Here is a 13,120-nt window from a genome sequence, read left to right on the forward strand (position 1 = left end):
AAAACCAATAAAGGGCTCTAGCAATCCCAGGGCAGAACATAAAACAGGCCCCAACCAAAAAACAAAAGGCCCAGAAAGGATCAGGAAAACAACAAATATCGCAACCCAGCATTATCCGCGTAGTCCACCTACGGGGTCCAGGTTTTTCAGCAACAGCTATCACCTGTTCATGGATCATTGTGGTCTTGACCCGGGATAGAACATGGTTGACATCTAAATAAGAACTCTTCCAGCTAGAGGCTAGATAAACCTTAGCACTGTTCACAAGGTGCTGGACCATTCTATGTGCAGGATGTTTCAAAGAGCTGGGCTTATTACCCAATAAAAAGATCAATGGATCTTTATCAATAGGAACTTGAAAAACTTGGGCAATCAGGTCACAAACTTGAGACCAAAAGGTGGTAACTACCTGACAAGACCAGCACATGTGGTAACGAGAACCACGTGGGCCACAACCCCTATAACATAAGTCAGATGAATGGATACATAGAGGAATTCCGAAACGGGGTAAGGTAAGCCCTGTGTGTGTGTAATATAAGAGTAACTACAGTACTGTTCATTAGGGTCTCAAAACTACGCATCCACCTGGCAGGAGACAGTGCAGTACCCAATTCCTCTTCCCATTTAGCCAGGATCAGATCCATGGTATTGCTTAGGGCAGATGTCAAGCAGCTCATATAAATCCGCCCTCTAAGCAACAGTCAAGACACCACCGTTCAAAAGAAGTAAAGGTGGCATCAGCAGGCACAAGGAAGACCAATAATGATAAATCTGCTGCAGGTGAAAGAACTGAGGTCTGCAATGGATATCCTCAGCCAAAGTGGCGAGAAGAATCAATTTACCTAACTTTAGGAAATCCTTAAATATTAGATAATTAAGGCCAGCCAACCAAACCAATTTGTCAGTAGTCCCAGGAGGAAAGACAAGGGTATGGAAAACAGTAGTAGAAAGGTTGGTCAGCACACCAGCTTCTTCAATGAGCAAGGTTTAATCAATCACATGTCAACACTAAGGTTAACAATTGTTTCGGGGCCACAAGGGGTCCCCTTCATCAGAACAGTGCAGACAAACTGCACTGTTAATCTTAGTGTTGACATGTGATTGATTAAACCTTGCTCATTGAAGAAGCTGGTGTGCTGACCAACCTTTCTACTACTGTGATACTACTTTGGATGTTGCTTAGCATCCTAGGTCATGCACCCGAAGTTATTACTAGGACAAGTGTGCCTCTCTGCATCCTTCTTACCTATCTAAGGGTATGGAAAAGCCTGGCATTCAGGGAGGGAGAGGCCTGGAGACCCAGTAGAAATGTATAACGTTTCCAAATTCACAGAGTATGCAGAGAATATGGTGAGAAGGAAGCTACATGAAATAAATCTGATAGATTTATCTGATAAATCTGATTAGATAAGTAAATGTATAGGGCAGCAGCAGGATAATTTCCAATAGATTTCATGCTAAAATCGGTGTGCGGTGTATGGGCAGACAATAGATCCTGCTCTGATGAGTCCGGATTAGAGAGGGATTCATTTAATGGCAGATCAACTAATGTATGGCCATCCTAACATATGTTGGTCATTAGAAGTCAAATAAGAGATGTTTTATTAAAATGTACAAAATTGGTTCCCAAAATTATAGAACTGTAGGACAGAAAGAAAAAACAGAAGAATATGGTTTGATGGACTGTGTGTATATGTTACCTTCAGAGCCTTATAGATGACCCCAGGATGACGGGATGATCGGGTGGTATTGTTCTCCAGCTGGTGCTCCACAGCACGTCTTAGGCCTGAGAAATCAGTGGGAGGGTTGTAGGTTCGCGTCCCTTTGTAATGTATAGAGCTGAAGGCTTCTGGGAACCGGCCAAGCTTACGGAAACGCTCTTGAATCACCTTCTCTGGCATTTCTGAAGCCTTTTCTGCAACAGAAGTACAAACATATAATATCAGCACTATCCAGGAAACAGGTCGCTGCAACCACTGCACCTACTGTGATCGGGAGAAGCCAGGAAAATGTAGTAGATAAGAATTCCGCTGCACCGATCTCAGAATAAAAGTCCAATTTGTATTGACGCAATTGTGGACAAACAGCAATATAGCTCACACATATCGGAGCAAACTTATGGCATAGCTATGACTAAGGAGCCATAAGTTTGCCCCGATACGCGTGAGCTGTATGCTGTTTGTCCACAATTGCTTCAATACAAATTGGACTTTTATCCTGAGATCAGTGCAGCGGAATTCTTATCTACTACATATATCAGTACTAAGCCAAACTTAAAATGACAATGTAAGGGCTGGTTCAGACGGACGTCTGCATAGCGTTGCGTCTGGGAGCGTTGCGGCGGCTGCGCGTTCAGGCTTTCAGTAGCCTTCGGTCGCGTTCCGATGCGGTCGCGGTTTTTTTTCCCCCCTAGGGAAACATTAGCCGCCACGGTTGGCCGCTCCCTGGAAGCAACATGTCGCTTCCAGGGGCAGCTCAAACGCTAACGAAAATCGGGTCGCGAACGCCGCGTTCGGGTAAAAGCGCGCAAAAGCTCGGTGTAAACGCTCCCATTCACTTGAATGGGAGCGTTTACCGCGACATTCCGAACACTTGCGGTAAACGCTCCGCAAGTGTCCGTCTGAACCAGCCCTAAAGAGTGGAACAGTTCATCCAAATGGAGATTGGCAACTATATGTGCTCACCCTGAATAATGTATTATATTCTACTAAAGGTAATTGGGTTGCCTCTTAAGAGAATTTTCCACTCATGCCACCATACAGATTTGTTTTCTTCTTTTTTATTAAGGAGATAGTCAGCATTTAACCTGCCCACATCCCCCCCAACATTGAAATACCAATTTGAAATCTACAGACCTTTTATCAAAATAGACTTTTAAACTAAAGATTGGATATCACAACATTTCTAGGTTGTCATTAATATTGAGCGTTTTAATGCATTTATATGCTGGGTACCAAGTTCTAAATGGTTCCCAAACACTATAAACAAAACAAAAAAAGTGTGACAAATCATGACTTTTTATAACAGCTCGTGTGACTCAGCCTGAACCATGAGCTTGTCATTACACCAGTGGACAAGACAGCTTAGGATTCAGAGATACATGGCGTAAACACGCTGTTGGCTTTATACCAGGAACATAATACTGAAGTTAGTCACTTCCCTCACTGTAAGTAGTAAAACCTGCCTTTGCAGAGATCTTTATTCATAGAAATAAATAGATCACATGCTATGGCCATATTCCTCACTGAAGCGTTCCAATGAAACTTTCGTACCTCTACAGCTTTCATAACTGGAAAGAGAGTTATCTGACAGCATAACTATTTTTACGTATTGAAATACAGTGTTATGTTGTGATAATAGGATTATTTGTAAAGCGGGGGTGGTGTTCACAAGACTAGGAGAGGCCACTGGTACTCCTGCTTTCACCCGCCTAACTGAATAAATGTCATTCGGTCACAAAGCTAAAGTGGGGGATATTGGGTTGGAAGCCACACAACTCCCATTTAATCAAATGGATAAGAAAATGGACGAGGCATTGTTGTATTCTTATACAGAGTATGGCCTCTTGCACACTACGTGCGATTCCGATTTTTTATACAATAACATTTTTTATTCCGATTAAAAAAAAAATGTAGCAGCATGCAGCACTTTTTTGATAATTGGAATAAAAATAAAAAAAATAAAAAAAAAGAAGAAGAGGTTTTACATGTTTTGTTGTGCTATTCCAATGCCAAGGATGAGAGAATAACATTGTAACTGCAATTTCAGGAGTTGCTGACTAACAGCAGTCTCATTGATCCTTATCTGCTTATTAGTGTTGATATTTTAACCCAGAATATATCTTTCCAAATTCACCCAAACACCACACTTCAGCACCATTCAGCATTGAACCTGTGGACAGGGTCAGGGGGAGGTCACTTACTTGCACTTCACAGCGCGTTTCATCTAATGTACCTCTGACCCTTTTTCCTTTTGGCTTTGGAAGGAGGAAGCATGGAATCACGAGAAACGTGTAGTGAAGCAAAATTAAGTGACCTCCCCCTGACCCCGTCGGCAGGGTCAGTGCTGGATGGTGCTGGACTGTGGTGGTCAGGTGAATTCAGGATGATGTTCTGAATTCAAACACTATCACTACTGCTTACAGGATGGTTGACAAATGTAGGAGTGGCTGGATTATCTGTCATCGGACAGGGAAATCTGCATGCCCCCACCCCCGAACGTGTATACAAGAGACATCAGACATCACTTGCGTCTGTCCCGAGTCACGTGCACACTTGAGATTGTTGCAGTAACATTGACTGTCATGCAATCCTGTGCTGGGCGGTAGCGCCTGGCAATGCTCTGTAGCCTCTGTGTCACCTGAATCACTTTCGCAACATCATGTCACACCACAGGTACGGTGTCCTGTCTCATTGAGATGAATGGCTACTGCGGCAAGCTGCTGGTGTTGTGTTGGGAAAGAGTACCGCGAAGTGCTATATGTGAAGGGACCTCAAAGAAACTTTGTGGGGTGCGGCGTTACTGTGGCGTAGTGGAAATCCCAGTTCAAATCCCAACCAGGACACTATCTGAAAGGTTTGTATGTCCGCCGGGCTTGTTCACACTGATGTTCTATAAAAATACAGATATTCCTTCTAGGCATTCTGTTACATTATTCCTTACCAGATTTTACATCTGAGTTTTGTTTGATGCAAAGCAAAGGCTAAGGCTGTGTGGTATAATAAGATAACCCAGGGGATTCTCCAGTCCTCCACTACTCGCACGGCTTTCTAGGACCCTTCACTTTTTCATGGCCACGCTACTGTCTGTACACGAGTGTGGGTGCACTGTGCAGGTGCAAGTATGGCAAGCGCCTGCACAGTAGCACAAAGCCAGTTATGCATAGAGGGAAAACCCGCACATGAGACGCTCCATGCTACGTGCTTCACTGTTTTTACAATATTTGCCTGGCTTACTCCCTGTCTGTGGATGCAGTGGCAGATGGGAAAACTGAAAGGAGAAGCGGCGGACATTAGGGCAGTCTCACCTGCAGCTGCGCCTCCTGCTCGGTTACCAATATTTAGTAGTGATGTAAGCAAAAAGTTTTGTCTATAGTTTATTTTCAGAATTATATTATGGGATGTCAAGCGTGAACATAGTCTAAAAATGAGCTGTGAATTCTTCTCATTTGGTCAAACTAAAAATCGTTTTAACCCCTTTCTAAACTATGCAGAACTTACATTACAAACGAAAAAGCAGTACTGCTATTTACGAATAAAAAACAGAAATTTGCCTCCTTAAAACAGAAGGCATTTGGGATTGTTCCGTTTGGAGTTAGCATATGAGATCTCCCACAATGCATCACTGCTGAATGTGCAAACTTTCCATTTCCCTATGCTTCCATGTCATCACACCTGGGTAGATGCCCCGCCCACTCTACCCCACAGGATCTCAATTAGTATAAATTTTGGCAGTTGCTGGCCCCCCCCCAGTCTTTTTTTTGTCCTCGACTTCCTCACCTCACAGGGTCTACTGGGTCTACGTGAGTAGGGCAAGATTTGCCTGCAATTTTTTTATTTTTCCCCCCCTGCCACACTGTTTTTACAGTGAAATTTTTTTTTTTTTCCTTTCCCATTGCAACTATAAATTAGTTGGGGAATCCCCCACTCTGCTGGCTCTCAGGGGGAACGGGGGGCGCAGGTATATTATTAAGGTTTAAATAACCTGCGGGTTGCGCCCCCCACCTTTCGGCCGCCCGGTACCTAGGTTCGGTATTACATTGCTAAATGCAGTGTAGCTAAGCTGGGGATCCCTTCTCACCTTGTTTTCCCTCTGCTAGCGGTGGTGGCTCTGCCTCGCTGTGCGGGCAGGGAGGTCCGCCTCTGTCTTCTCCCTGGACTTCCGCATTGCTCTAGCGTGCGCTCCAGCTCGCATTTCCGCATCCTACAGGGTCCAGAAGGCGCTCCGCGTCCTACCTCCCCTGATTGGCCGTACGTAGGCGGAAGTGGGTAGGCTGTATCTTTCAGCGCCACGCTCTGCATTTAAAACTATGGCGGCGGTCGCTCGCTGGGTTCCTCTCTCTCTCTGCGCATAGGGGTAGAGGATGGACGCGGATGCGGGGCGGGAAGCGATGGAGCTGCAGCAGCCGGGAGCTTCTCATTCGGGGACCAGTGAACAACTTAGACGTAGGTGCCTCTCCTGCCCGCCCTATGCGACGCAGAGAGTATTTTCTGTATGTTTACTGAAACTCTCCTATCTGTGTTTCTTCCTTTCAGCTGTGTTAGCTGATTCTATGGATCCTCCAGCGCACCCAGCAGACCAGCACAGGGCTTCAAGGTAGGGGGGGGGGGGTTAAGGTAGGTTCTTAAGCCCTGCATAGTGACAGACACTATACTTATACAGTGTCTCTTTTAGTCCTAGAAAACATCGAAAGAAAAAGTCGAGATCCAAGTCAAAGACACGGGCCAATGTCCCCAGTACTGACTATAGAGAAAGAAGCAGATCCCCTCTCAGGAGCCACTCGCACAAGACCTGCTGGGCCTGCAACAGGGAAGCTTTGCCAGACAAAAGCGTATGCAGATCATGCTTCTCTGACATGGCTAGACAGACGGCACAGACTCCTATGGACGTTACACAGATGATAAAAGACGCTGTGCAAGAGTCTATGAGGGAATATGTTGCAACACTTCCCTCTCAGGCGCCTCAGTCTACGGAACAATCTACCACGATTAATGAGTCGGAGGAGATTGCAGGAGGGTTTGACTTTGCCCTAGTCCAGCCGTACTTGCATGCAATAAGGGAAGCAATTGAGTGGGAAAGTTCGGATGAAGAACAACCCTCTACCAGTTCCAGAAAGCATAAGGAGTACTATACTCACCTTAAGAAAAAGACTACCTCATTTCCCATGATGGATGAGATCGCGGAGATCATTAAGGAGGAATGGGAGAAGATTGACAAGAAACCGCCGTTAAACAATCGACTCACGAAACTATATCCCATGAAAGCCAAGAATTCAAAGTCTTTAGATAATCCATCGACAGTGGACGCATCGGTCACCCGACTAGCGAAGCATATCACACTGCCAAGGGACAATGTAACGACATTTAAAGATGTGATGGAGAAAAAAATGGATTCCGAATTGAAGAAAATCTATACTCTAGCGGGTAGTGCCACAAAACCAGCGGTAGCACTAACCTCGGTAGCAAGAGCGATCAGAGCGTGGACTATAAATATAGAAGACGCCGTGAGAGCTGATGCCGACAAAGATGCTATAATAAGAGCTCTTGATGACTTCAACCTGACGGCAGACTATGTGGGGGAAGCCGCCGTAGATATAATAAGATGTACAGCAAGAACTATGGCGTCATCAGTAGTCGCAAAGAGAGCCTTATGGCTTAAATCATGGTCGGCTGATCAGTCATCACGTCAAGAATGGTGCAAAATACCTTATGATGGAGACAACCTATTCGGGAAGGAGTTAGAAAACGCTATCCAGAGAGTAACCGGGGGTAAATCCGGACTATTACCTCAGGACAGGAAGAATAGAAAACCTAATTATCAAGCAAACCGGTTCCAACAGTCAAGACTTCGAGCAGCCAGATCATACAGACCGGGCAGGGAATTCAAGAAAAACTGGCAGAGCAGTCACAGCAATCTGCAAAGAATTACACGCCAGAAGACCACTACTTCAGCCCCTAGCCAACAGAAGTCTTTTTGACAGGAGGGCCGTCCAAACTTGTCCGGTAGGCGGCAGATTGAAGAAATTCGGACAAATTTGGATGGAAGAAATAAACAACCCGTGGGTAATAAGGATAATAACCCAGGGACATCGTTGGAGCTTCCTGAAAAAACCTCCAAGAGCACACTTCGTACCAACCAGGATTCCAAGAAACCGAGAGAAAGCACTCCTTCTACAAGAATATGTACAGACACTTCTAGACAAAGAAGCTGTGGTGCCAGTGCCAGAACACCAGAGGGAAAAGGGGGTTTACTCCCCCTTATTCTTTGTACTCAAAAAAACTGGAGACTACCGACCGGTCCTCGACCTCCGTTACCTAAACAGACACATAAAACTCAAGAAATTCAGAATGGAGACGTTGCATTCGATAATTCAAGTAGTAAAACAATCAGATTGGATGCTTTCGGCGGACCTGGAGGACGCCTATTTGCACGTCCCCATACATTCGAGATTCCAGAAATATCTAAGGTTTGCAATAGGCCCAAGTCACTATCAGTTCAATTGCTTACCATTCGGAATCTGTACGGCACCACGAACCTTCACCAAGATCCTGCTCTCCTTAGTAGCCCTTCTGCGAACAAGGGGATTGCGCTTGTTTCATTACTTGGACGACCTACTTTTACTGGCGGCAGACAAGGAGACGTTAACCACCCAGAAAGGAATTCTCCTAGATACACTCATTCACTTTGGTTGGAGAATAAACAAAGACAAGAGCCAATTGGAGCCGACCCAATCAATGATTTTCCTGGGGGCATTTTTTCAAACGAAACAGAACTTAGTGAGTCTGCCACAACACAAGATAGCATCGCTGATACAGAAAATAACCCAAGTCATCTCCCTGAACGAGTTGAAGGCAAGACAATGTGTCAGTCTAATGGGTTCAATGACCTCGACGTTTCAAGTAGTAAGATGGGCACATTGGCATATAAGGCCATTCCAATGGGGTTTCTTAACTCAATGGAACAAGAAAAACTGGAATCAGTCAATACAGATCACCACTCTGATGAAAAACAGCCTTGCATGGTGGACGGATATCAACAACCTATCCAGAGGACATTTGATCGAAGTCACGAACTCGATCACAATTACCACGGATGCCAGTCTACGGGGCTGGGGAGCACACTGTGGCACGCTAACAGCGCAGGGCCTTTGGAAAAACACAGATCCTCACACACAGTCGAACATCTTAGAGATAAGAGCTGTTTACCAGGCACTCCTGAGTTTCACTCATCTGATTCAGAACAGAACGGTAATCCTACGTATAGACAACAGCACGGCTGTCTCATATATAAGGAGACAGGGGGGGACAAGAAGTATAGCACTACTCCAGGAGACGGCAACTATCTTCCAATATGCGGAACAACATCTGTGGAATCTGTCAGCATTGCATATACCGGGGAAGGAGAATATTCTAGCGGACTATTTGAGCAGACACACGTTGGACAACAACGAATGGAGCCTGTCCACGGAGGTGTACCACTGGGTATGCAAACATCTTGGCAAGCCCGAACTAGACCTGATGGCAACGCCATCGAACACCAAATGCAGACACTTCTATTCCAGAGTTTATTGCAAAGAAGCCCTGTCAGTGGATGCACTGACAGCGGACTGGAACTTTACAACAGCATATGTGTTTCCCCCAATACCTATGATACAACGCTTCTTATCAAGACTCCACAAAGAGAAGGTCCTAGTGATTGCAATAATTCCGTACTGGCCGAATCGGCCATGGTTCCCCCTACTATGGGGAATGAGGCTACAGTCACCTCTGCCTCTCCCAGACAACAGGGAACTACTATCACAGGGAGAAGTCCTCCATCCGAATCCCAAGAGGTTGAATCTGATGGCCTGGCTGTTGAAGGGAGGAGGTTGGAACTGGCTGGATGCTCACAAGAAGTAATCAAGACTATTCTCAGCGCAAGAAAACCTACTACAAATGCCACCTATCAAAGGGTCTGGACCAAGTTTCTAAACCTAGCACAGGAACTGCATTTCCAACCTACAAAACCGGAACCTTATCATATTCTCGAGTTCCTTCAGAGAGGTCTAACTATGCAGCTAGGATACCACACGCTGAAGACGCACGTCTCTGCCCTATCAGCAATGACGGGCACCCAATGGGCCTTAAATCCCTTAATTAAACAGTTTCTAAAGGGGGTACTAAAGATAAAACCCCCAAAGAGAAATATCTTTCCAAAATGGGACTTACCCTTAGTCCTAGACGCCCTTACAAAACAACCCTTTTACCCTGTAACAGACAACTCGCTATGGAACATAACTTTAAGAACTGTTTTCTTAGTAGCAATATCCTCAGCGAGAAGAGTGTCGGAGCTTCAAGCGTTAGGATATAACGAACCATACCTGACCTTTTTCCCTGACCGAGTACTGATCAGACCTATTCAGCAGTTTATCCCAAAGGTAACATCGACCCATCACCTCAACCAGGAATGGACACTTCCAACATTTACCCAAGAAGAAGGGGTGGACGTTCACCCTCTTGATGTAGGGCAAGCACTAAGGGACTATTTACACCTAACGGCGGACATAAGGAAGACTGATAGACTATGGGTAATCCCAGCAGGCTATCGCAAAGGCCAACCGGCCTCCGCCAGAACAATATCTACATGGATAGTGAAAACTATTCAAACCGCCTACAAATCAGAGGGACTAGAACCCCCTCGACAATTAAATGCCCACTCCACCAGGAGTATGTCAACTTCTTGGGCAGCTTTAAATAAAGTACCCGCAGAGAAAGTGTGTCAGGCCGCTAACTGGTCATCAATTAACACATTTATGCGGCACTATAGGGTGGACTTGTCTTCTCAGTCTACTTTAATGTTTGGTAAGGTTGTACTGGAAAATTCACAACATATGGATAATTAAATATTTCTTTGATTAAGCATCAAAAATGGTGTCCCTCCCTTCTTATTTCCTAGTTAAATCCCAGGTGTGATGACATGGAAGCATAGGGAAAACGGAAAATTGTTACTTACCTATCGGTAATTTTCCTTTCCCGATGCTTACATGTCATCACACTGGTCCCTCCCTTCCTGTGAGCTTCGGTAAGTCGAGGCTTACGGAGACTGGGGGGGCCAGCAACTGCCAAAATTTATACTAATTGAGATCCTGTGGGGTAGAGTGGGCGGGGCATCTACCCAGGTGTGATGACATGTAAGCATCGGGAAAGGAAAATTACCGATAGGTAAGTAACAATTTTCCGTTTTGTTGTCCCTGAAAGCTAACCACACCTCCAGAACCGCTGGAATGCAATGATGTCTCAACTCGTTAACTGTACAGAGCCAGGGCCGTTTCTTGGGCAGTGCGGGCAGGGCGACCGCACTGGGTGCAGACCAGCAAGTAGATGAAGGGGGGCGCAGGCATAAGGACATTACCGCTAGGGAGCTGGTGACGTGCGGTGCAGCCAAATGGAAGAAGAAAGAAGATTACCAGCGCAATCACCTTCCTTGACGACTGCCTGTGTCAGACTTCAAGTCATCATAATGTCACCACCCTGTGATGACACCTGATGTCTTGTATCGGTACTGCAGGCTGTGATTGCGCGGCACCCATGGAGGAGTCGGCTTTCCGGGCTCTCCTCGCCTGGATGTTTTCCTGCTTCCTCCTGGATGAGTGGCTGGTCACTAGAAAGTAGGCAGATCTACTTGTGACCTGTGGCTGTGTGACTGTTCTTAAATAGTAATGGTTCCCGAGTCCACGGGGGTGGGGGGGGAAGAGGGCGCAATTTTTACACCCTCACCCTGGGTGCAATTTAGCCTAGAAACTGCCCTGTACAGAGCCACATTAATCCAACATTCACACAGACTGTTTCGGATTGGTTGGTCCTCATCAGTGCATGGCATGGATTAATATGGCTCTATGGGGTAGGATTTAAAACACCCAAAGTTATAGATTACCCAGCAAACTCATGGTGAACCAGAACTCATTGGAGTGTGTAAGGGGCTTAAAAGGACCAAAAAGCCCTCTTACTAAAATCACCCATTACACACTCCTAGGTGTTCTGGTTCATCATGAGCTTGCTGGGCAATCTGTAACTACAAATCAAAAAGATACTGGTATTGTTTAAAAATAAATTATTTTTAGTATTTATATATCCTCGCCATCTTCCACAGCGCTTTACAGAGTATGTAATCTTCTCACTAACTTTCCCTCAATGGAGCTCATAATCTAGACCAATTTTAGGGAAAGCCAATTAACGTATATTTAGGTTTTCTGATATGTGGGAGGAAACCTGAATGCCCAGAGGAAAACCATGCAGACACAGGGAGAACATACAAATTATATGCAGTTAGTGCCCTGGCTGGGACTTGAACCAGGTACTAAGCGCCCTATATCCCTCTCACTTCAGGTGTCCTTTAACTGTATAACTTGAATGGGCAAAGAAACAATAGATATGCTTTAAAATAAAATTTTGAAAGGTTACCTGAACCCAACAGCTTTGTGTGTACGGTTTCATGGAAGATGATGACTCCAGGCCCCAGAGTAGAAAGAGGAACATCTAACCCACAGCGAGCAGTAGTAGCTTTCAGCTCCTTAGTGAAATGTTTCAAGTAGGCTTCAGATGCATCACCAAGAAACTTAAATAGATCATTGTGTAAACGATCAGCATGTGTTCTATAAATGACTAGATCAGAAATGGCTAAGACTTTCAACAGCAATCGTGTCCTCTGACTCAGGTTAACAGTGGCTCCAAGAAGTCCTTCTGTGTCAATAACTACAACTTTATGGACGGGATCAAAAGCTGCCCAGACACCAACCGTGCAGGACTCTTGAGCTGGGGAGGTCTTAAAAACTTCACGCCCATAGAAAAATGTATGGTTAAGAGTATGTGACTTGCCGTCACCAGTGTTGCCAAATATTGACACGACTTTCAGTAAGTCTTCTGCATTGCAATCCAATTTTTTCACAAACTCATCTTCATCTTCCACCTGTGAAGTCAGACAAAAACCACATCATACATTGCTAAGAGTAATAATAATAATAATAATAATAATAATAATAATAATAATAACAACAACAACTCTACTTAGAAGGTTAAACTGAACAAACTATAATCTGCCAGTGGGTTATACAAGTTCTAAAGAATGTAATTTACATTTACAGCAAAAACTACACAGGGATTAGATCACATATAAAAGTGAAATCAACAGAATATTGGGGAACTCCAGGGAGAATTTCCTTGCTATGCAGATTTCACAGATCAGGGGAATGCCATGTTATTAATAGGCATACAGAAGACCGCCAAGCAAAAATATTAGTCAATTTAAGGGCAGGGAAGGTAAGGTATGTGTTGTTTTTTTTTACAGGGCAGCTGTTACCAACACCTCCAATCTCATCTCATTGATTGGACTTCAGTTGGCTGACACCTCACTCCAATTAGCTCTT

General features: G+C 44.9%; 1 protein-coding gene across 1 annotated transcript in view; it reads right to left on the reverse strand.

Moving 5' to 3' along the window:
- The window catches only part of ZFYVE1 (zinc finger FYVE-type containing 1), a 34,717-nt gene that overhangs the window by 17,187 nt on the left and 4,410 nt on the right, over positions 1–13,120 (reverse strand). Inside the window, exons 2-3 of the mRNA XM_068254111.1 lie at positions 12,159–12,663; positions 1,701–1,915 (exon numbers count right to left, since the gene is read on the reverse strand). Of these exons, the coding sequence (XP_068110212.1) occupies positions 1,701–1,915; positions 12,159–12,663 (720 nt within the window). The remainder of the gene's footprint in view (positions 1–1,700; positions 1,916–12,158; positions 12,664–13,120) is intronic.

Source organism: Hyperolius riggenbachi, chromosome 9 (assembly GCF_040937935.1).
Source record: "Hyperolius riggenbachi isolate aHypRig1 chromosome 9, aHypRig1.pri, whole genome shotgun sequence".
In the NCBI taxonomy this organism is placed as follows: domain Eukaryota; kingdom Metazoa; phylum Chordata; class Amphibia; order Anura; family Hyperoliidae; genus Hyperolius; species Hyperolius riggenbachi.